Source organism: Macaca mulatta, chromosome 4 (assembly GCF_049350105.2).
Source record: "Macaca mulatta isolate MMU2019108-1 chromosome 4, T2T-MMU8v2.0, whole genome shotgun sequence".
In the NCBI taxonomy this organism is placed as follows: Eukaryota; Metazoa; Chordata; class Mammalia; order Primates; family Cercopithecidae; genus Macaca; species Macaca mulatta.
In genome coordinates, this window is record NC_133409.1 from 151,525,490 (window position 1) to 151,550,149 (window position 24,660).

At 46.6% G+C, this 24,660-nt stretch overlaps 1 protein-coding gene and 1 long non-coding RNA gene across 3 annotated transcripts; one reads left to right on the forward strand and one right to left on the reverse strand.

The window, feature by feature from the left end:
* Positions 1-1,837: 1,837 nt before the first annotated feature.
* Positions 1,838-11,485, reverse strand: LOC144340488 (uncharacterized). Its single transcript, XR_013416665.1, has 3 exons — positions 11,051-11,485; positions 10,585-10,979; positions 1,838-4,361 (listed from the first exon to the last, which is right to left on the reverse strand). It is a non-coding gene; the product is annotated as an uncharacterized LOC144340488 (long non-coding RNA).
* On the forward strand, positions 4,005-13,036 carry LOC144340486 (uncharacterized). 2 transcript variants are annotated; one of them, XM_078000571.1, is made up of 4 exons: positions 4,005-4,125; positions 5,288-5,389; positions 8,698-8,789; positions 11,503-12,979. In XM_078000571.1, the coding sequence occupies exons 1-4, from the start codon at positions 4,005-4,007 to the stop codon at positions 11,548-11,550; spliced, it is 363 nt and encodes a 120-aa protein (XP_077856697.1). In that variant the 3' UTR covers positions 11,551-12,979. The 2 variants fall into 2 exon arrangements, 1 of the variants encoding a protein (XP_077856697.1); XR_013416661.1 differs by lacking the exons at positions 4,005-4,125; positions 8,698-8,789 and having other exon boundaries at positions 4,358-5,389; positions 11,503-13,036.
* The last annotated feature ends 11,624 nt before the right edge of the window (positions 13,037-24,660 follow it).

Genomic DNA, 24,660 nt, shown 5'->3' on the forward strand with positions numbered 1-24,660 from the left:
TGAAAGAATACTCTCTGTCACTTTCCCTTTTCTCACTCACTACACTGTGAACAAGAACCTGCTCTACCTTGACCTTTTGAATGGGGAAGAGGATCACACTCCTGACTAACCTTCGAACTTCCAGAGATAAACCTGCTGCCCAAACAGCATGGTTCATTATAAACACCAAACCCTGCACCGAGAGCTCTCCCTTCACCTACCATGGCAGGGACTAAATCCCATGGAAAGGCCCAGAGAAATCCTGGCTGAAAAGGTCCATTGTCATGTCCCTTCCAACAAAATGAAGCCACTGTATTCATCACAATATGGGGTATTGATAAGGATAGAAAAATGTAAAAATATAAAGGATAAAAAATAGAAAAATTATGGGTCTGTGGGTACACAGGTAGCCTTACCTGTCAGTGAACTGGACTGGACGTTGTTCCTGGGGTTGGCCTTATGTATCTGCCACTGTCCTCCCCATATTACCCAGATGCCTGCATAACTGAGAGGCACTACCCTCCCAGTTTTCACTTTGGACAAATACGTTCTTTTTATTACATCAACATTTTTGTTCTACAAATATAAAGAAAATAAGCCTGCAAAGCAGGAGAGGTTTTTCCCTGGGAGCAAATCCTCTCCCCAGTACAAAAGCTGGAGTCACGGCTCCAGCTGTTCTTAGAGTTCACCCTCATCCTGATTTCATAGTAATCCTGTTGGTGCCTTTCTTTAAAGTTTTACCCCAATGCATACATCTCTAAAACAATAAAGCTTATCTCAAACTTCATATAAATTTTGAAATTTTCATGCAAATGGAATCGTGCTATGCGACTCTTATGAGACCTTATTTTAGCTCAAATGTATGTTTGCTAAGTTGTTATAGGTGTCTCTAAAGTGTTCATGTCTTACTATTTGTCGAATTACATTGAACAAATAAACCACACATTAAATTAATCCTTCTCTGTTTGTGGTGACTTTGTTTTCAGATTTTAAAAATTACAAACAATGCTGTTGTAAACCTTCTCGCATATGTATGTTGGTACAATGAGCACATATCTCTCAACATTATATGCCTAGAAGTGGATTTACTGGTGTGTGTGTATGATATCCCACCCAGAGACATGATGCCACACTGCTAGACAAAGTGACAGTATCAGTTTGCACTATGGCCAGCAGTGTGTGGCAGCTCTTGATGGTCCATTTTCTCACCAATATTTGGAATAGTCAGTGATTTTAATTTAGAAATTCTAGTGGATTTGTCATGACATCTCAATATGTTTCTTTCACTAAACTTTAAGATATAATTCACATACCATTCACCCATTTAAAGTACACAATTTGATTTTTCACATATTCAGATTTTTAACTTACCATATCTAATTTTAGAAGATTTTCATCATCCCAAGATGATGGCTTTAGAATACATCTCTCTATAAAATGAAGTAAATCCATACATTTTGCATTTTGACTTCATGAGTGTTTTTTCTATCATTGGCAACTTTTCAAGTTTGAGAAGCACATTTCCCTAAAAATTATATTTTAATAGAGATTATGTTCAGTAAACAGATTTGGAGAACATTGACAAATTTTGCCACATTGAGACTTATAATTAATTAATACGGAATGTTTCTTTATTAAATACCCTTAAAGCATTGCTGTTTACACTTATGTATTTTTTAGTACATTTATTCCAAAGATCTTGAAATATTTTGCTACTGTTCATAGTATCTCTTTCTTTGTTGGATTTATTTAAGTGTTAGTTGTGGTACATATATGTTAGGCTCCAGCTCAAGCTGGGGTCCTCGGGGAGTCAGTGGACAGGTGGCGGGTAGCTGAAAGACCACTCGAGCAATTGTAGGCAGGTGGGACATAGCTTTATTTCTCTCTGGGTGTGCGAGCGAGCAAGCAAGCACTATGCATAGCATTAGCAGAGCAGTTACACTTTTTACAGACAATAATGCTTCTGAGCCAAGCACGAGCTCATGTGAGTAGTTACATTATATGCCTTACATGGTGTGGTTACATAATGCATGGGTTTGTATGCCTGTGCTCCAAATCCACTGTGTCATGCTGCATCAGAAGGCTGCCTCAGCTTACTCCCGACTGAAGTGCAGTCATCTTTCTTACATTCCACTCCCTAGGCCGAGGGTGTCTTCTGGGTAGGGACATGTGCCCCTAGGGTGGAGCCTTGAACCTATAACCCCCAACAGCAATACAGAAAGCAACAGCTCACTACTAAGATTCCAGCTATGCTACTTATGACTATCAGGGTCCAGCATAGGCCAGAACCTAGGGATGCCCACCACCTCTGCAGGGGTCATCAGTAAGGCTCTTGACCACCTTTATTCTCCATGTGATCCCTTGCAGGTATGTTGTTATGTTTTGCCAATTGTCAGGGATAAATGTACAGCACTGTGTTCCTACAAGGACACAGGTGCCTCCTTAGGCAGCAGGTACCATGTCTAAGGCCATCCAGTCTTGCAACACTACTTTTCTAATCTGATTAACCTCATCCGTTAACAGGAAAAGGGCTATTCAGCTGTAATTCAGAACCTGAGTGGTATGCTCTGCAAGAGCCGTCACTTGTGCCTCTATAGTCATAACACGTGCTGCAGAGACAGTTAATGACAAGGGATAGAACTGCCAGGCGGTTCGTCGCACCTGTGAAAACTGGGAGGGTAGTGCCTCTCAGTTATGCAGGCATCTGGATAACGTGGGGAGGACAGTGGCAGACACATAAGGCCTCCCCCAGGAACAACGTCCAGTCCAGTTCACTGACAGGTGAGGCCACCCTGTGTACCCACAGACCCATAAACTCCCAGAGGGCACAAAGTCCATCAGGGCTCAACCTTGGTGGGACCATGTGTTCCACCACATCTTTGGTGTGGTGACACGTGTTATGTTTGCACAGGTCATGGTGGGTACCTATCTTACATGGTGCTACCCTAATGTTGTTCTATGCAGTGCAGCACCCAGGCTAAGGGCACTACATGTTCCCCTGCCAGGTCTGTCCTGCAAACCCTGACCGACCGATGGATGAAAGGAGTATTCAGACACAGGTACGCAGTGTAAGAGCAGCTAGGGGACTGCCCAGATCAAGTGGCCAAAGTGTAGCAGTACCGAGAAGCTGGAGCTGCTTGTTTTTGTTCAGTGCAGGCACAATGCCAAAAGCCTGGAGCAAACACAATCTGTGGGTAATTAACATTTATTGTTCCCCTTTCAAGGAACCTCAGGTGTGTGGATGATCAAAGGTCAGTTCTCAGTCAACATAAGTAAACAAGTCTGTTTAAGATAAATTCCCCTACACTCCCTTGTACCTACTCCTTGCCCTCTGCCTTAGGGTTATAGAATAGCTGCCTTCAGCTATTCTCCCCTGGAGCTTTGCAGAGCCTTATGACCTTTCAGAAGGTCTGTTCCTTTCTCCATCATTTTTCCCACCACTCTGACTCCTACATTCCCCCACTAGCCAGCCCCACCTATCACAAACACTATGAGCCAGCCAGGCAGCAGGCAGGACGTGAGTCTTGCAGCTCCCTTTGTCCAAAGTTTGCTGCTCCAGGCACCACCACCCAGGCCAGCTGGTGAGTGACGTCAAGCTTTAGGCACAGGTGTCCCCCAAACCCCACACTGACCTGCTGGGCCAGGGTCTCCCAGGCATGGGGGGCAGGGCCTCAGCTGACCCCTCATGGGTGGGGAAGTGCAAGCAACATTTTGCTCCAGGTTTTTCCTTCAATCTAGATCATGACTGACTTCCGCTGTGACCAATCACAGAGAGAGGGAGGAACTGGGGGTGTGCAGGGTGAGGCAGGAGGGGCCGGACGACTTCCCTCCCCTCCCCAGCCCTGCCTTGAGTTGACACCAGGACAGGTCCAGGGCCCGCACCTGTGGATACTGCGTGGCTGCGCGTGGCTCTGGACGAGAGCTTCCTCCCGGGACACTTTCAGTCTGCCTACCACAGGGGAGATTTCACGTCCCCGATTCAGAACCTACAGACCTGGACAGCGGCACAAACCGCAGCTCAGAGGATGAATGGTACCTGGAAGAGGTTCTGGATTGCGGAGGCCACAAGGGAACCCCTGATGGGTCACTGCACTAGATGGCTGCTCAGAAGCCTAGAGCTTGGCAAGGAGACGCTGCTGCAGGCAGGTATTGGGGTCCTCAGGGCCGCACGCACGTCAGGACCTCCTGGAGTTGGAATTATGTTCCCTGGAGGCGTCCCTGTGGGAGGGAAGGGGGCCAAACCCAGCACCATGCTCCTCCTCCTCCTCCTCCTCCTTGTTCTTTCTTCTTCTTCTTCCTTCTTCCTTCTTTTATTTCTTCTTTTTTCTATCTTCTTTCTTCTTCTTGCCGTAGAGGATTCTGTCCAGGATCCTGAGGCTGTCCTGAGGGTGGGTGCGGAAGGAGGACAGAGAGAAGGAGTGCAAGGAGGTAAATAGGAAAGGACAGCAGTTACCCTCATCAACAGTGATGTACTTGGGTCCACCTTCACCGGGGGCTCTTTAACCCAACCAGAAGATAAAACACCAGAAAAAGAGAATCAGCAGAGACACAGGAAATGAAAGCAATCCTACAAACAACTTCTAGGTCCTAATATCAGACTGTAACAGATAGTATCAGAAGTTTATAAAATCTGAGTGGAAATTAGAAAGGAAACAGAAATTTTAAAAGTGAAAAATAACATTGCCAACATTAGAAGCAAAAAAAAGTGACTTTGCAGACAATGAGACACATTTGTAGATAGAGAGCATTAGAGGTTAGGAAAATTGCTTATCCTGAACCTACTTTTAACTTTGAAAATTGTTGCTGGACCTCTCACAAGGAGGCTGATAGCTAAGATACCCATTAAATTTTCTCTATCCATGAGAATCCTACTGTCCATGACTCAAGATGGCTTAGTCTCTGACTCTCCTCAGAGCAGCCATCAGCGCTTGTGACCCCTCACTCAGGATTTAATGGGAAAGTCACCTTGAGATGCTGGGCCCAGGGCTTCTACCCAGCAGAAATTATGCTGATTTGACTGTGGGAAGGGGAGGACCAGACCCAGGACACACAGCATGGGGACCCCAAGCCTGGGGGATGGGACCTTCTAGAAGTGGGTGGCTGTGGTGGTGCCTTCTGGGGAGAAGCAGGGATCCCCGTGCTGTGTGGAGCATGAGGGGCTACTCAGGCCCCTTATACTGAGGTGGGTAAAGAGGGGGATGAGGTGAAAATCCCTTCACAGGACTGGCACAATGGAAGCTGCTCTAGGCCCTGTGACAGGGTCAGGATTTTAACCTAAAAGTCAAGGCCCCTTTCATTCCCTTCTCAGAACCACCTTCCAAGCTCATCCTAACCATCGTGGGAACCATTGCTGGCTTAACATTACTTCCTGCTCTGGTCCTCGGAGCTGTGATGTGCAAGAAGTTCTCAGGTATGGAAGAGGCTGGAAAGATGGCTTTGCCCCATCTCACCTGTAGGGATCCCACTGTGAGTGGGAGACTTGCCGAGTCACTTCTCCCTGTTCCCGCGGGGGCTGGGGATAGTGAACCCAGTCAAGCCACAAACCCTGAGAGGGAACCCGGCAGACAGGCAAACTGACAAGGAGGGCACTGCCTGTCAAGTGGCCAATGGCCCCAATCAGAAGAGGTGAAGGGTGAGAGAGGAGGCTGCTGGGAACCAGAAGCTTGGCAGCCAGGAAGGCCGAGCAAGTTCAGGCTGACAGCAGAGGTCGGAGGCTGGAGACCCTGGGTGTCAGCTGTGCTGTTCGCCCTGAGCCCCAAAGTACAGGGGAGGGTCCTTTACACAAGGGAGCTTCAGGCCTCATGACCATTTTGGGGGCTCTGTACTCCCCTGGTCCTCCATGAGGATTCTAAACATGGAGATAAGGTACCCAGGGCCCCAGGAATCTGATTCTCATATAATCTGAATTACCTTTAATAAAAATATCATCCTTCTATTTTGTTTATTACTTATAAGATATAAAATATTAAACCAAACTGTTGTACAGTATTAATTAATATGTAGGTACCAAATGTATGTGGACAGATCCTCCCAGTTATTTATACTGGAGGAAGGTAGAGGTCCAGCCCCATTCACAGATGAGAACAGCAGGATAGCAACACTCAGGACCACGATACCAGGTGCCTTTCCCTGAAGGAAAGACCTTCGTTGCAAACAGACATCCAAGAGACTGATTGCAGGGTCCTGTACTGTCTTTTCCGTCTCTCTTGGGTCCTGGGTTTAATGCTTTAATTTTCTAATCTCACCTGGGAGCAATATTAACCAGGTATTCCTGACCCTTGGGCCTCTCTCTGCCATGGCACCTAACAGGGTCTTCTGTCCTCATAAGAACTTCAGGAGGGGTCTACTCTATAAAATCCAGCATGGAAGGGGCAGCAGAGGCAGCTCAACTCTAACCCCTAGAATAGAGAGGATGGAGCCACGGTCCTGTGCCTCACCCATCCCATTGTCCCGCCTCAAATACAGTCTCTTCCTGCAGCCTCTGACGGGTCCTCTTTATTATCATTCTCCAAGTGGTGACAGGGTTCTTGACACTGATGTGGTGCTAACAGCTTCCTGAAGTATGATCCTTGGGGCCTAATGCCAACATGAGTTGAGGCTGGGGAGCAGCTTTGGGCTATAGGGGATCTTTGGATTTGAAGGTAGGGGGTGGCGATGGGCTGTCCGCAATGCTCTAGGTGTCAAGGCTGAGAGTGGCTGAGCTGAATCTGGTCATTACCATGTTCTCCACAGTTTGAGACCTGCCTTGTGCAGACGAGTAAGACATAGATTGTTCTCAGCTCCCCGTGTCTCTGGACTCTGACTTCTCTTCCCCGAGCTGCACAGCTGATAAACTGTGTCTACTCCCAAGCACAGCACAAGGATGATATAGGGAGAGGGATCAATTCCCCTGATGCCCCAGAACCCCTTCCACATAATCCCAATATCCAGGCCTGGGGTCCCCTTCCCTGGATCAACCTTCCTTTTCTGGGAATGAAAGAGTTACAGTGTTTCCCTCCCCGATCTCCCCTGTGACTCACTCACTCTAGATAGATGTCTTGCTCTATGAGTTATTGTTCTCATATCCTTTCTTTGAAACTGTGCTAAGATATTACAAACTATTAAGAGAACACGGAGGCTAGGCGTGGTGGCTCATGCCTGTAATCCCAGCACTTTGGGAAGCCAAGACAGGTGGATCACCTGTGGTCAGGAGTTCGAGACCAGCCTGGCTAACATGGTGAACCCCATCTCTAAAAATACACAAATTACCTGGGTGTGGTGGCAGCTGCCTGTAATCCCAGCTACTTGGGACGCTAAGGCAAGAGAATTGCTTGAACCGGGAGGTAGAGGTTGCAGTGAGCCGAAATCACACCATTGCACTCCAGCCTGGCAACAAGAGATAAACTGTCTCAAAAAACAAAGAGAGAGGAGAGAGAGAGACAGAGAGAGAACACGGAGGTTAGGTTCTTTTTTTGGATTCTGAGGACCTGCTATGCTGGGGCAGGGGCAGGTGGGGAGAGAAGGGTGGGTGGAGGGGCAGGTGCTGAGTGGTGTGTGCACCCTCGCTCAGTGCTCAATAAAGTTCCTGCTGTGGTCATTTCTTGTGTATTTGTCTGGATCCCTCCATGTGCTGGGATTTGTGCCTGGTCTTTAGGGGCGGGTGCTGCTCCAGGTTGGAGGCTTCACACATCTCCAGGCTGAGCCTTTCTCCAAGTCCATGGAGGTCAAGGGCTGAGAATGGCAGCCCTCCATCCTGCCCTCAGCTCCACTTTGTGTGTGTATGTATTTTTACATGTCGATCTCATCCCTCTCGTCAGAGAGTTACAGGAATAGTACTCTGTAGGAGAGCCGTTATCATCCTGCTCTGGCCAGGCTCTGTCTCTCACTTTTGGGTGGTGTGTTCTGTTTCTTGTCCTCTAAAGACTCAGGGCAGCCTCTGCACTTGGGGCTTCTCAGATGCCCAGATTGATTGCTTTAATCTTTGTCTTTCTTCCTGCTCTGTTTCCAACATACTCTTATTATTCCCTTTTATTGTAGTAAGTCAATTTTTTGAAATAACATCATGAATAGACATGTTAGTGCAATGTCTTAAATACATTCTTGTCACTTCTCCTTTTGGGGGAGCACCCTGTGGTCAGTCAGGGACCTGGCAAGAAAGAGATGGCACCTTTTTTTGTTTTTTGAGTTGGAGCTTCACTCTTGTTGCCCAGGCTGGAGTGTGATGGCGCGATCTCACCCGGGTACAAGCGATTCTCCTGCCTCAGCCTCCCAAGTAGCTGGGATTACAGGCATATGCCACCACGCCCAGATAATTTTGTATTTTTAGTAGAGACGGGGTTTCTCCATGTTGGTCAGGCTGGTCTCGAACTCCCAACCTCAGGTGATCCTGCCACCTCGGCCTCTCAAAGTGCTGGGATTACAAGTGTGAGCCACAGCGCCTGGCCTGAGATGGCACCATTTACACAGGTGCTGGCAGCACTAAGAAAGCCACTAGGGCGCTGAAGCTCCCTGGGATGATTCCTGGCAGGAAACTGTTTTCATCTCTGAGCTTGGAAGAGCAAGGAAGGGAGCAGTTTCCAGAACCCAGGGAAATCTGTAGCTTTCACTAGGGGCAGCCCCGCATGCCTGTGGCTGTAGGTAGAGGATGGCAATGATTACAGAACCACAGAGCTGTCCAGAGGGAGTGAGGGAAGCGAAAACCCTGAGTTATTTCTCCTCCCACACCCCCATCTCCTGCAGGTGCCTGTTATCATCCAAACCCAAGCAGAAGCCACATGTTGAAGGAGCACAGGCCATGCCTGTCGTGGTTGCCTCCCAGTGCAGGGGACAAGGTGGGAGGAGGGTGAATGATGACTCTGTGGGGACAGAGAAGCAGAGAATAATGCCCTCACCTGTTTACAGTGTCCACAATTCCTCAGGGAATTCACTTAACTATCCTAGAGTTTACCCTAATCCAAAGGCCTGACTTAAAAAAAAATACATGTTATTTATTCATTCTGAGGCAGAAATTTAAAAATAATAATAAGTATTGCATTTATTTACTTTAAAAAAAGTTAAAGCTAAGGCTTAGAATGTGGCAAGGCAAAAGTTAAAAAGAAAAAGGAAAGAACAAGTTTTTTTTTTCTGCTTAGCAAGCTTACCTCAAGGACAGTTTTATATCTATATATATATATAGATATAGAGATATATATATATATATATATATTTTTTTTTTTTTTTTGAGATGGTGTCTTGCTCTGTCACCCAGGCTGGAGAGCAGTGGCATGATCTCAGCTCACTGCAAGCTCCACCTCCTGGGTTCACACCATTCTCCTGCCTCAGCCCCCTGAGTAGCTGGGACTACAGGCGCCCGCCACCACACCTAATTTTTTTGTATTTTTAGTAAAGACAGGGTTTCACTGTGTTAGCCAGGATGGTCTCGATCTCCTGACCTTGTGATCCACCCGCCTCAGCCTCCCAAAGTGCTGGGATTACGGGCGTGAGCCACCTTGCCCAGCCCAAGGACAGTTATAAGACAACGCTGTCTGAATAGCTAGGGCTAAAAAAATAGGCCTTAGACACTTCTTTTTTCTACAGCAAAATTGAAAGAGAAAAAGAGAAAAATAGATCCTTTTACTGTAGAACGCATGAACCAGACACTCAAGCAGCTACTGAAGAAATATTGCCAAGAAATTCATCTGAGACAGAATCAAGTCTTGCCTATAGTCTTCCTCTGAGTCAAGTGCACCCCCACCCAATAAAGTATTTACCCTATAAGATTTTGTTCAGTCAGCCACCATCAAATTAAACGTGATCTCCAAGAACTAAAAGAATTAACCTTAAGAAAGCAAATGCAGGCCGGGCGCGGTGGCTCAAGCCTGTAATCCCAGCACTTTGGGAGGCCGAGACGGGCGGATCACGAGGTCAGGAGATCGAGACCATCCTGGCTAACACGGTGAAACCCCGTCTTTACTAAAAAATACAAAAAACTAGCCGGGCGAGGTGGCGGACGCCTGTAGTCCCAGCTACTCGGGAGGCTGAAGCAGGAGAATGGCGTAAACCCAGGAGGCGGAGCTTGCAGTGATCTGAGATCCGGCCACTGCACTCCAGCCCGGGCGACAGAGCCAGACTCCGTCTCAAAAAAAAAAAAAAATAGAAGATGAGAAAGACACAGATTAGCCCCTGAAAGAATAATTCAATACTATAGGGCCGGCTCCCTAGGCACAAGATAGGTCATGCAAATGCAGCATTCCTGTTTACATGCTTAACTGCATCATACAGTCGTGGGCAGTACTTGAAATAATCACTAATGAAACAGCAAATGCATTAGATTTACTGGCCCAGCAAACCACAAAAATAAGAAACGCTGTCTATCAGAACAGATTAGCTTTAGACTACCTCTTAGCCCAAGAAGTATGTAGAAAGTTCAATCTAACTGTTGCCTGGAAATCAATGACAACAGAAAGGCCATTATAGAAATAACTGCAAGAATACAAAAATTAGCCCATGATCCAGATCAAACTTAGAAAAAGCAGTCTCCAGATTCTCTCTTTAGAAGCTAGTTTTCATTTTTTAGAAAGTACAAGACTTTAATAGAAGTAGTTTTGGCCATACTAAAAAGTTGCCTAATACTCCCTTGTCTCTTACCTCTCCTTGTTAGAAGCATTCAATCAACTGTAGAAGCAACAGTAGCCAGGCAAACTACCACTCAGCTAGTGGCTCTGCGTAAATATCAACCTTTGTCTAAAGAAGAAAACTTGTCTCTTCAAGCAGAACTTGCCAGACAGGGCAGTGGCCGGGCAGAGGTGCTCCTCACATCTCAGATGGTGTGGTGGCTGGGCAGAGGCACTCCTCACTTCCCAGACAAGGCAGCGGCTGGGCAGAGGTGCTCCTCACTTTACGGATGGTGGGCAGCTGGGAAGTATGCCCACACTTGGAAGGCTGCACAGCCACCGGGCAGAGGCGCTCCTCACTTCCCAGACAGGGCGGGGGCCAGGCAGAGGTGCTGCTCACATCCCAGACAGGGCGGCCGGGCAGAGGTGCTGCTCACATCCCAGACAGGGCGGCCGGGCAGAGGTGCTGCTCACATCCCAGACAGGGCGGCCGGGCAGACGTGCTCCTCACTTCCCAGACGATGTGGAGCACTATTACTTCAAGCAGTAATAGTGATGCCTTCTATTCTAAAACTTCTTTCATAAAACGCATCAAAGAAAAGAAACTGAGGCAGAAATTTAAAATAATAATAATAAGCACTGCATTTATTCACTCCAAGAAAAGTAAAAGTTAAGGCCCAGAATGTGGCAAGGCCAAAGTTAAAAAGCAAAAGAAAAGAACAAGTTTTCCTCTGCCTAGCAAGCTCACTTCAAGGACAGTTATAAGATAACACTGTCCGAAGAGCCAAGGCCAAAAGAATAGGCTCCAGACACCCCCTACTTCCAGAGCAAAGTTGAAGGAAAAAAAAGAAAAATAGATCATTTTACTGTTACTCTTTTCCCAGGTTTCTTAACATTATTGTGTTTTACAAATGTCCGTATTTAGCCAGTTCTTATTTTTCTTTCAATGCAGCTACAAGGCAACCAGCTATGCAAGGTCACAAGTTACGTTATGCTATAGATTACATGACCTGTCACTGTATGATCAACTGAGGAGCGCCTCTGCCCAGCTGCCCACCGTCTGGCAGGTAAGGAGTGCCTCTGCCCAGCTGCCCACCATCTGGCAGGTGAGGAGCGCCTCTGCCCAGCTGCCCACCATCTGGGAAGTGAGGAGCGCCTCTGCCTAGCTGCTGCCCCACCGTCTGGCAGGTGAGGAGCACCTCTGCCCAGCCATCACCCTGTCTGGGATGTGAGGAGCGCCTCTGCCTGGATGCCCGCTGTCTGAGATGTCAGGAGCCTGTCTACCTGGCTGCACCATCTGTAAAGTGAGGAGCACCTCTGCCCAGCCGCTGCCCTGTCTGGGAAGTGAGGAGCACCTCTTCCCAGCCGACGCCCTGTCTGGGAAGTGATGAGCGCCTCTGCCCAACTGCTCACCATCTGGAAAGTGAGGAGCCCCTCTGCCCGGCTGCCACTCTGTCTGGGATGTGAGGAGCTCCTCTGCCCGGCTGCTGCCCTGTCTGGGATGTGAGGAGCGCCTCTGCCCCGCAGCCACCCCGTCTGGGATGTGAGGAGCACCTCTGACTGGCCGCTGCCCCATCTGGGAAGTGAGGAGCACCTCTGCCCAGACGCCCAACTGACTGGGATGTAAGGAGCACCTCTGCCTGGCCGCTGCCCTGTCTGGGAAGTAAGCAGTGCCTCTGCCTGGCTGACATCCCATCTGGGAAGTACGGAGCACCTCTGCCCGGCCACCCCACCATCTGGGAAGTGAGGAGCGCCTCTGCCCGGCCACTGCCCCGTCTGGCAAGTGAGAGCACCTCTGCCCAGCTGCTGCCCCATCTGGGAAATGAGATGCAACTCTGCCCAGCCTCCCCACTGTCTGGAAAGTGAGTAGCGCCTCTGCCCAGCTGCCCACCGTCTGGGAAGTGAGGAGTACCTCTTCCTAGTCCCCACATCATCTGGGAAGTGAGGAGCACCTCTGCCCGGCCCCCGCCCTGTCTGGGAAGTGAGGAGCGCCTCTGGCCGGCCGCTGTGCAGCCTTCCAAGTGTGAAGTGACAGCCTTGTGTGTGATCATTCTGTCTTCCCCAAGTTTGCATTTTTGACATTAAAGTTTATTTTTTAATTAAAAGTTTTTAATTGGAGAATTAAAAAAAAACCCTCTGTCTTTGTTCAATGCTCAACTTTTTAGATACAAATCCACTGAGCCAGTGTGTACCTAAAATAAACAATCCTCCTGTACTGCATATTAGTCTCTCCATTCCTCAGTTTACTGCAACAATTCAACCTCCCTTGTATGTAGCCACACGTGCTGAAGCATTGTTAGAATGAAACACAAGGCTCAGTAAGGCCACTGCCTCAATAATACCCAAAGAAATATGATGCAATGCTTGTAATCCCAGCTACTCCGAAGCTAAGGCAGGAGAATCGCTTGAACTCAGGAGGCGGAGGTTGCAGTGAGCCAAGATTGCACCACTGCACTCCACCCTGAGTAACAGAGTGAGACACCATCTCAAAATAATAATAATAATAATGTGAGCTGTACACATTAGGCCTTCAAGTGGACAGTGACCATTAGTAAGGCAGTCAGTGGCACCATCAATGGCCAGGGAACAGACCACATATTGACACCACGCCTTTCAGCTACATAGAACTTTACTATGTGTTTTCTTCTTAAAATCACAGCTTTAGCCTACTACATTAACAGGTTCTCCAAACAAAAATTCATTTGTTCTTTATGACAAGATTTGGGTGAGGGTGAAAAGAGTATTAAATAACACTGATTACAGATTATTTATGACTTTTAGCCAGGCCTAAGAAAGAAATTATACCAAGGCTGGGTGCGGTGGGTCACGCCTGTAATCCCAGCACTTTGGGAGGCCAAGGCGGGCAGATCATGAAATCAGATTGAGACCATCCTGGTCAACATGGTGAAACCCCGTCTCTACTAAAAGTACAAAAATTAGCTGGGTGTGGGGACACACACCTGTAGCCCCAGCTACTTGGGAGACTGAGGCAGGAGAATCACTTGAACCTGGGAGGTGGAGATTGCAGTGAGCCAAGATCATGCCACTGCACTCCAGAACCTGGTGACAGACGAGACTCTGTCTCAAAAAAAATAATAATAAAAAAGAAAGAAAGAAAGAAAGAAAGAAAGAAAGAAAGAAAGAAAGAAAGAAAAGAATAAAAAGAAAAAGAAATTATACCTAAGAATCCTCTTAAATGTGGAAATGACCAGCACTCCTGCCACCGATGGCCAATGGCCCTACGTGAGCAGACACATGTGCACCCGGTGGGAGAAATGCCAAGTGGAATCCTCACTTCCAGCTCAGGGGGCCTCAGGAGGCAGACAAGACTGCACCTGAAGCTCATGTCAAAAGTCTTCTTTTAAATGTATTGACTTGAAAGACTTGAACTTCAAAGAGAATGAAGTCAAAAAAGAGACCCTGATAGGGCCACGCTGAAAGCTGACTTCCAACTTAAGCTACCGGACATAGCTCATAGAACCAGCTGTCTCAAAGATGCCATTAACTTTATTAAAAATGGATGGACATAGCACCACTTACAAAACAAACATTCATAAAAGTCCCAGCTACTCGGTAGACAGAAGAGAGCCGAGCAGCCCCTTCCACACAACGGTCTTTGGTGGAGAATCCTGGTGCGGTCACAGTGTTCCCTGTCCTCTGCTGTGCATTTTACTGCTCTGTGGTGAGGGGTGTGGATCTCAACGGGGGAAAGAAATCCTGTTTTGTTCAGATAATATGTCTCTCTTTGGGCTTGGTCCAGCAAATCCAAGCTGTTTCTGTGGGTCTGTACTCTGTGTGCACCTCCAGCAGGAACCTCTGTGAAGGAATTCAGTTTTGAGCTCCCAGCCTCCCTTGTAACCATGGCAAATGGAATCATCCACTTGACACAGTTCTCTCTGTCACACCACTGAGACTCTTAAACCTTTTGTGTCATTCAGGTGAAGAGAAATACAAGGCAGAAGCAGTGAGTACATCCTAAGAAAATTCTAAACAGTCAGTATCCAGCACACGGAGATCTGAAAGCTCCACAATCTGTAAAAAATTGCTGGGGATGCTGTGGCAGTAGCACTTTGTATAAGTCATTTAGAGATGCCATCTGCGGGCCGGGCATGGTGGCTCACGCCTGTAATCCCAGCACTTTGGGAGGCCAAGGCAGGCAAATCACGAGGTCAGGAGATCAAGACCATCCTGGCTAACACGGTGAAGCCCCATCTCTACTAAAAGTACAAAAAATTAGCCGGGCATGGTGGCGGGCACCTGTAGTCCCAGCTACTCGGAAGGCTGAGGCAGGAGAATGTTGTGAACCCGGGAGGCGGAGCTTGCAGTGAGCCGAGATCGCACCACTGCACTCTAGCCTGGGCGACAGAGTCAGACTCCGTCTCAAAAAAAAAAAAAAAAAAAGATTCCATCTGCATGTACACATTCAGCCAGGACACAGTGGCCAGGCGACTTAAACACCACCCAAGGGCCTTCAGACAGTCCAAGTTCCTTGTTCTTCTCAGGGTTCAGCCTGAGCACTGGGGTGACCAAACACACTGTGCAAAGGGCAGGAGCCTCTTCAGTGCCAGCTTATGAATCTGTCCCCTCGCCACCTCCAGTGGTGGGACATTGCACCTCAATCCACAATCCACTATTTCTTCCCACTCTTACCTCCTCACACCCATCTGGAATTTAGGGGAATGAGGAGGGCAGCCAGCAGTAATAGCAGCAGCTGAGGCATAAGGAAAACTGAATGGGAAGCCAAGGAACCAAATCAGGTGGCTAAAATTGTTTGCTGTTCTGCACATGTCCAAGAATGACCCCAAAAGATTTTCAATGACCAGTTCTATGGTTACCAACCTACTGGGCCACATCATAGACATCCAGTGGATTAACATTGCCTTTATCAGTGACAGGTGAGCCCCACACCCAGAAGGATGCCCACTCTCCCATTCCTTATTTTTTGTATCTTTTCATACCTTACATCCTCTTCCCTCCCTCTGGGTGTCTTCCCTCTTTGGGGTCTTCTGTTTCTACCCTCTGTCTCCTTTCAGGTGGCCAGGGCAGGCTGGTTTGGAACAGGGCTTGGCCATCACATTTGTGTCAGATGAGAATGATGCAAGGATCCACTGTGATGGACAGCATCGCTTTGAGGTCAGTGTTAGGAGCTGCCCGATGAGACAGACGTCTCCTCCACTGTGAGTACTGATCTCACGAAACCCTTTAGGTCCTCCCTGTTCCTTAGTGTGTTTGTCCTAAATCCCATCACTTAGGTCATGGGCACCTGATGCATAATGGACACTTGACGGGTTCATGCCCTCTGGTCTTTGATACTGTGTTGGGATGTTTTCCTGACCTCTATGTGGGGTCTCTCTCTTCTCTCATCATATTACATCGCTTCTCCCACCCCCAAGTCCATCCTCTGAACCCAGGCAGTACACCAGCATCTGCATGTGTGCCATGTGTCCCTGCCTCACTTTCCCCTTTTAATGCCTTATTCTGACTGTGCCGTATTTTCTCTTCAGTTGAACAGACATGGTAGAGGACTCATCAATTCTAGGATGTGATCATGTCTTTCAGGAGAAGACAGCAGGGTGGGGATGAAGGAGACACTACTGCCTCTACCCTTGACAGTCCCCACTTCATGACTTCCCTTTTCTGCATCAGTACCACTCCTGAACCCCCATTCCTGATTGTCAGAATTTTCAAAATCCTAACTAGGCTGGGCGCAGTTGCTCACACCTATAATCCTTGCACTTTGGGAGGCCGAGGCGGGTGGATCACCTGAAGTTGGGAGTTCAAGACCAGCCTGACCAATATGGAGAAACCCCGTGTCTACTACAAATACAAAAATAACCAGGTGTGATGACAGGTGCCTGTAATCCCAGCTACTTGGGAGGCTGAGGCTCAAGAATCGCTTGAACCCGGGAGGCAGAGGTTGCAGTGAGCCAAGATTGTGCCATTGCACTCCAGCCTGGGCAACAAGAGCAAAATTCCATCTCACAAAAAAAAAAAAAAAATCCTAAATAAAAATGGAACACACGTGTGTATGTGGTATCTGCATGCTACATCTTCTTACTGTGTTTGGGGAGAGGTAATTGTAGGACACGATCCAGGGTAAATTCCTGTAAGGCTGAGGTACACTGCTGTGAGGTCAAAGGAGGGATGGGACTGAGACTGCAGAGCCCTGGCTCCTCACTAGGTAGTAGGGTTCTCTAGAACTAACAGAATAAACATATATATAAAGGGGGATTTATTAAGTAGTGTTAACTCACATGATCACTTGGTCCCACAATAGGTTGCCTGCAAGCTGAGGAGCAGGGAAGCCAGTCTGAGTCCTAAAGCTGAAGAACTTGGAGTTCGATGTTCGAGGGCAGGAAGTATGCATCATGGGAGAAAGATGTAGGCTGGGAGGCCGGTCTAGCCTTTTCATATTTTTCTCCCTGCTTTATATTCTGGCCACACTGGCAGCTGATTAGATGCTGCCCACCCAGATTGAGGGTGGGTCTGCCTTTCCCCGTCCACTGACTCAAATGTTAATCTCTTTTGGCAACACCCTCACAGACACACCCAGAATCAACTCTTTGCATCCTTCAATCCAACCAAGTTGACACTCAGTATTAACCATCACACTGCCAACTTCTGGCCTTTTGTGGTGTCTTCCATTTTCCCCGTGGCCTGGGAGCAGCTGGGATGTTTCTGATCCCAGGGTTCCGGGGGGTGGTGCACAGTATTTCCAAGGATGGAGGGTGCCATGGGCACTGGTGGGAAGCTTGGGTGTCTCCTTCCAGGCTCTCTTGGTGCCTCCTCATCTGTTCCTTCAGCTTCTGGATCTTGAGCACCAGGGCCTGGGCCTCCCAACCCCTCCAGCAGGGCCTGATCCATTCCAGCTGCTGCTCCAGCAACTCTTTGGCTTGGGCCAGCTCAGCTGTGTGGTGGGGCCAGGGCCCTGGTAAGGGGAGTAGGGAGGGAGCATCAGCCAGGGCAGGGGGACTGAGGCCCTGAAAAGCTGTGCTGCAGGGTCTGGCTGTAAGTGGGAAAGTCTACCTCCCTTTCTCCGTTTCTAGCCCATTAGTTTAGGCCCACCTGTACTGAGAAGCCCAGGGAGCTCCGTGTCTAGGTACAAGCCTCTGGGGAGCAGATAGAGATCCCTGGCCCAGGAGCTATACTGGAAAGCCCACAGCTGCAGAAAGTCAGGTTGCACCTGTAAAACCCCCAGCTGGCTAAAAAAGATAAAATTTGACTACCTGAGAGGTTTCATTTTTATAACAGGCACACCTTCCCAGCCTCTCTCTGTGCGCTATTCCTTTAAAGATTTCAGAGATCTCTTAACCTAAACAATTAATGAAAACATCAGGTCTTAAAAGGACACATAGTAGTGTCATGGCTAGCCTTCCAAAATTCCCTTGACTAAATTAACAGCAAAAAAATCTGACTTCAAACACTTCTGGTAGTAAAAATTAAACACTTCTCAGCCGGGCGCGATGGCTCACGCCTGTTATCACAGCACTTTGGGAGGCCGAGGCCGGTGGATCACGAGATCAAGAGATTGAGACCAGCCTGGCCAACATGGTGAAACCCTGTCTCTACCAAAAATACAAAAATTAGCCAGGTGTGGTGGTGGGTACCTGTAGTCCCAGCTACTCAGGAGGCTGAGGCAGGAGAATCCCTTGCACCTGGGAGGCGGAGGTTGCAGTGAGCCGAGATCACACCACTGCGCTGCAGCCTGGGCAACAGAGCAAGACTAAAAAAAAAAAAAAATTAAACATTTCTGCCATGGCTCAGGTTTGCCACCTTATCAGGGAACAACTAAGGGCCATCCACCTTGTGGCCTAATAGTCATAACTTTGGTTAAGGCACTTGGGAGGATACCTTTTGGTAAAGAAGGTGAAAAGCCAGGAATATCAACTGTTCCTCCTGGCTAAAATCTGGTAATAAGAGATTTGAAAGGATTTTTTTAGAGCTCTATAGTCAAACTTTGACTAATTAAAACCGATATTTTAGACTTCAGTGTGTACACACTGCTTTAAGGTCTCTTTTCTCCCTGTGTAAACATTTCTCAGTCAACTGAATGTCTCTTTTTCAACCCCCTGCTAGCCCTGCTAGCCACATGCACTCCCTCTGTTTCCCTGTTTCTTTCTGGTTTGTTGTTGTTGTTGTTGTTGTTTTTGAGAGAGTCTCACTCTGTCACCCAGGCTGGAGTACAATGGTGTGGTCTCACCTCACTGCAACCTCCACCTCCCAGGTTCAAGCGATTCTCCCGCCTCAGCCTCCCAAGTTGCTGGGACTACAGGCGCCTGCCGCCACACCCAGCTAATTTTTGTATTTTTAGTAGAGACAGGGGTTTCACTACGTTGGCGAGGATGGTCTCGAACTCCTGACCTAGTGATCCACCCACCTCAGCCTCCCAAAGTACTGGGATTACAGGCATGAGCCACCGCGCCCGGCCTCCCCTATTTATTTCTATCAGCCCCTCCTTCCTTTTGCCAACTTTGGTGCTGCACAAGGAAAAAATAAAATAAAATAAAATTCTAATAGCCTAGGATCCCTTAAGAAAAATACAAAAGGCACCACGGACTCATTTTTGTGAAAAACTGCTGTTTTTTCCTCAGGGAATCCCAAGAGGGAATCCAAGAGAAAACAAAATCCTCTCAGATCTAAAACTCTGTTCCTTTGCATTGCCTGACCTGATTTTGGCTTTGAAGGGGATCAGAAATCACTTCGTATTGTGAGAAAACTTGACTTTGGCGTATATAATGGCTGGGAAACGGCTGATCACAGAGAGTGGGCTGATGGGTACTGGGTTGCCCACCAGCCTTGAGAGAATGTTTTTGTAGAAAACACACTGAACATATTGCATGACCAGGTTCCCATGCCATTGCTCTCTTTTTGGGGACCCAAAAATCAGTGTGGGCTCCACCCTGAGTTCAATGGTCCAGTTAAAAGACACAGACCAAATTAAAAGCTCCCATCTAAATGCAATTGATCTCCTTATCAGATCCTATAATAGACCGGGGGCGGTGGCTCACACCTGTAATCCCAGCACTTTCGTAGGCCAAGGCAGGCGGATCACAAGGTCAGGAGATTGAGACCATCCTGGATAACACAGTGAAACTCCGTCTCTGCTAAAAATTAAAAAATTAGCCGGGCGTAGTGGCAGAGAACTGTAGTCCCAGCTACTCAGGAGGCTGAGGCAGGAGAATCGCTTGAACCTGGGAGGCGGAGGTTGCAGTGAGCTGAGATTGCATCACTGCACTCCAGCCTGGGTGACAGAGCAAGACTCTGTCTCAAAAAAAAAAAAAAAAAGAAAAGAAAAGAAGAAGAAAATCTATTTAAAATTGGCAAATGAGGCCAGGCATGGTGGCTCATGCCTGTAATTTCAGCACTTTGAGAAGCTAAGGTGAGATGATCGCTTGGCTTCAGCAATTGGAGACCAGCCTGGGTAACACAGAAAAAATAAAAACAGCCGGACGCGGTGGCTCACACCTGTAATCCCAGCACTTTGGGAGGCTGAGGTGGGTGGATCACGAGGTCAGGAGATCGAGACCATCCTGGCTAACACGGTGAAACCCCGTCTCTACTAAAAATACAAAAAATAAGCCGGGTATGGTGGCGGGCGCCTGTAGTCCCAGCTACTCCGCAAGCTGAGGCAGGAGAATGGCGTGAACCCAGGAGGCGGAGTTTGCAGTGAGCCGAGATCGCGCCACTGCACTCCAGCCTGGGAGACAGAGAGACTCCGTCTCAAAAAAAAAAAGAAAAAGAAAAAATAAAAACATTAGCTGGGCATGGCAGTGTGCACCTATAGTCCTAGTGAGACAGCCAAATATCTATGCAGATAAAAAAGGTCGCCAGAGAATCGCCAACCCACCTGCACACTGGGAGAATAGGGTGGAGTCTCCAGAAATTCACACCTTCGGCAGGCGGGGAGGAGCCTGGTCTCTTCAGCTTGTGTGTGGTGGCCTGGAATTCAATCTGTGAGGTGGGGGCCTGTTAGCAGGACTCCCTCTCAATTTTCTGAGAGTTTTTTTCTTTCTTTTTTCCTTTTCACCCAGTAAATCCTGCTCTACTCACCCCTCAATGTGTCCATGAGCCTAATCTTTCCTGGTCATGTGACAAGAACCCAGTTTTAGTTGAACTAAGGACAGAATTCTGCAACACTGGCTACTCAGGAGGCTGAGGAAGGAAAATCGCTTGAACTCAGGAGTTCAAGGTTACAGTGAGCTAGGATCGTGCCACTGTACTCCAGTATGAGTGACAGAGCATGATCCTGTCTTGAGAAAAATAAGAATAAAAATAACAATAAAACTGGGAAATGAAGAGTCTTATATAAGATCTACTTCTATCTGTGTGCCTGTATGTCTAAGTATTTATATGTGTCATTTGTATATGTGATGGTTCCACTACCGAAATATACAGAAGAGCTCTAATAAATTGGCTTAAAGAAAAAGCAGGCCAGGCACAGTGGCTCATACCTGTAATCCTAGCAGTTTGGGATACTGAGGCAGGTGGATCACCTGAGGTCAGGAATTCGAGACCAGCCTGGCCGACATGAAGAAACCTGTCTCTACTAAAAATCCAAAAAATTAGCTGGGCGTGGTGGCGGGTGCCTGTAATCCTAGCTACTCTGGAGGCTGAAGCAGGAGAATTGCTTGAACCCAGGTGGAGGTTGCAGTAAGTTGAGTTTGCACCATTGCACTCCAACCTGGGCAACAAGAGCAAAACTCTGTCTCAAAAAAAAAAAAAAGAAAAGAAAAGAAAATGAAAGTGCTTAAATCAAATATTTTATCAGAAAAATAGAAACTTTAACTCAAATGCCTTTTAGTTCATGTGACTTTAGTAGTCTTCAGTATATAAAGATAATTTTTAAATTATTGGTGAAATACAATAGAAATGACTTCAAAATTTAGACATTTGGTCTGAATTAGGTCAGATATTGTCTCTGCCAGGTACCCCTCCACTGCCCCCCACCGGACAAACAAGAGTTTCTCTCTTGTTGCCCAGGCTGGGGTGCAGTGGTGCGATGCCGGCTCACTGCAACATCTGCCTCCAGGATTCAAGCAATTCTCCTGCCTCAGCCTGCTGAGTAGCTGGGATTGCAGGTGTGCACCATCACACCCGCTAATTCTGTATTTGTGTAGTAGAGATGGGGTTTCATCACATTAGTCAGGCTGGTCTCGAACTCCTGACCTCAAGTGATCCATTCTCCTCGCCCTCCCAAAGGGCTGGGATTACAGGCGTGAGCCACCACGCCCAGCCTAGGTATTTTAAGGTATAAAACTTTGCTCTGTAATACTTTTGATACTTGTTTAACTTGTCTATAAATTTCTATTTTTAGATTTCAGCCTTTTAGGGACTATGAAAAGGCCTAGATTCAGATATTTTTCTTTGTCCTGCATTCTGCAGGAGGTAATAACTAAAATTGCTTACCTCCTAGGTTTTTCACTAAAAATAAGAGTTACTAAGAATTAACATTACAATTCATATATGTAATTTAAATTACTAGATATAAGATAAATAATTCTACATGCAACATGCATAGAAAAGTAGAATATATTTTTGGTAAAAACGTAAGAAGGTATGGAAATAGGGCTTTTGTTAAAGGAAAAGCAATTCTGCCTAGTTAAAGGGGTTGATTTTATTTTATTTTATATTTTGAGGTGGGGGACAGAGTCTTGCTCTGTTACCCAGGCTGGAGTGCAGTGGCACCATCTCAGCTCACCATTAACCTCCACCTGCCGGGTTCAAGCGATTCTCCTGCCTCAGCCTCCCAAGTAACTGGAACTACAGGTTCACATCACCATGCCCAGCTGATTTTTGTATTTTTAGTACAGACAGGGTTTAACTCTGTTGGCCAGGCTGATCTCAAATTCCTGACCTTGTAATCTGCCTGACTTGGCCTCCCAAAGTGCTGGGATTACAGGCATGAGCCACCACGCCCAGCCGAGGAGTTTTTTTCAAATTAAAGAAGACCAGGCATGGTGGCTCATGCCTCTAATCCCAGCACTTTGGGAGGCTGAGGTGAGTGGATCACTTGAGGTCAAGAGTTCAAGACCAGCCTGGTCAACATGGTGAAACTCTGTCTCTACCAAAAAATACAAAAATTAGCCAGGTGTGGTGGCCCACACCTGTAATCACAGCTACTTAGGAGGCTGAGGCAGAAGACTCACTTGAACCCGTGAGGTGGAGGTTGCTTTGAGCTGAGCTTGTGCCACTGCACTCCAGCCTAGGTAAGTCAGCGAGACCCTGTCTCCAAAAAAAAAAAAAAAAAAAAAAACATGAAAAGAACGATATGTAAGACTAAATGGATAAAGAAAGTAGAAAAAAATTACAAAAGATTATAAAAGGTTTATGGAAATCTTACCTTATGTTCAAACTGAGATTAGATGGATTTGTTTGTAAGATTTTATTAAAATTAGCTTTAGCATTAATAACTGACTTCTCAAATATAATATTTGATTTTCTCTTTTGAGCAAGATTTTTGTATAATATCAGAGATGATAACAGATTTTTGTTTACCTTTTGAGTAAATTACAAAAGAAAGAAGGGAGAGAAAGAGAGAAAGATTCCATTGGCCTCATGTCATCTTTATTAGGTCTTATTGTTTGAGAAACTGAGTCTCCCCTCTATCAGAGTAAAGATTTTTGCTTTTTGAAGCTTTTGAATTATCCTTTTGACTAAATGAATGACTTGTTTTATGGGTGCCTGTGATCTTATTTTGTGATATCAAGTTTTTAAACCATTGATACTTGACCAACTTTCTAAAATAAAAATTTCGAGTTCTAAATACAGTTTTTGGATCTCAAAACAACTTTTTTAGAAGTCCAAGAGAGGCATATTCAGCCTACTTGGTATGTTAAAATCAAACAGGAAGCATTGCCAAATATAAAATGTTTATCTTTCTCTGGGTTACATTTATATAAATGTATTACTAGTATATATTCCATAATTGTGTGAGATTCCTGTAATTCTCATGTCTTAGTATATGCAACCAGTAATAATAATTAATATTATTATGTTAAATTGTTGTATGCCACAGAAATGACCAAATTTCCTTGTCAATTGTGTCTTTAACCAGTGATGGTACTATAAGACTTTTGTCATCCACAATGATTGTTTTATTTTTATTCTTCTCAAAAAGCTGTATATAATGAGTTACAATCCAAAACTTGCTTCCCTAGAGAAGTTCATGAGACGGATTCTGATGGGTGCTCTAGAATATAGGTTTCTGATAACTTTGACGATTGTGTCATTGGACTAGAGAGAAAACTTCCAGGACTCTCATTGGAGAGTTGATGTGTTCATGAGGGTTGCTAATCCCAGTATCAAAGGAAACAAGTTAACTGCATGGAACTGAAGTAACAGAAACTGAAATAACCTTTTTCTTTTTTTTTTTTCTGAGACAGAGTCTCGCTCTGTTGCTCAGGCTGGAGTGCAATGGTGTGATCTCGGCTCACTGCAACCTCCGCCTCCCAGGTTCAAGCAATTCTCCTGCCTCAGCCTCTGGAGTAGCTGGGATTACAGACACGCATCACCACACCCACCTAATTTTTTGTATTTTTAGTAGAAATGGGGTTTAACCATGTTAGCCAAACTGGTCTCAAACCTCTGACCTTGTGATCCACCCACCTTGGCCTCCCAAAGTGCTGGAATTACAGGTGTGAGCCACCACGCCCGGCCGAAATAATCTTTTATAACTTTTTTTGTTGGAAACATTGCTGATTCTTTTTGCTTTGTTTTTCAGAGTCAAGAAAACTTTTCTTTTGAACATTTACAGCTTTTCTGGTTGGGTGCGATGGCTCACACCTGTAATCCCAACACTTTGGGAGACCAAGGCAGGTGGATCACGACGTCAGGAGATTGAGACAATCCTGGCTAACACGGTGAAACCCCATCTCTACTAAAAATACAAAAAATTAGCCGTGTGTGGTCGTGGGCGCCTGTAGTCTCAGCTACTCGGGAGGCTGAGGCAGGAGAATAGCATGAACCTGGGAGGCAGAGCTTGCAGTGAGCCGAGATTGCACCACTGCACTCTAGCCTGGGCAACAGAGTAAGACTCCGTCTCAAAAAAAAAAGAAAGAAAGAAATTAAAATTAAAATTGTGCTTTTCTCACAGCCCTGTAAACTGAAGCTA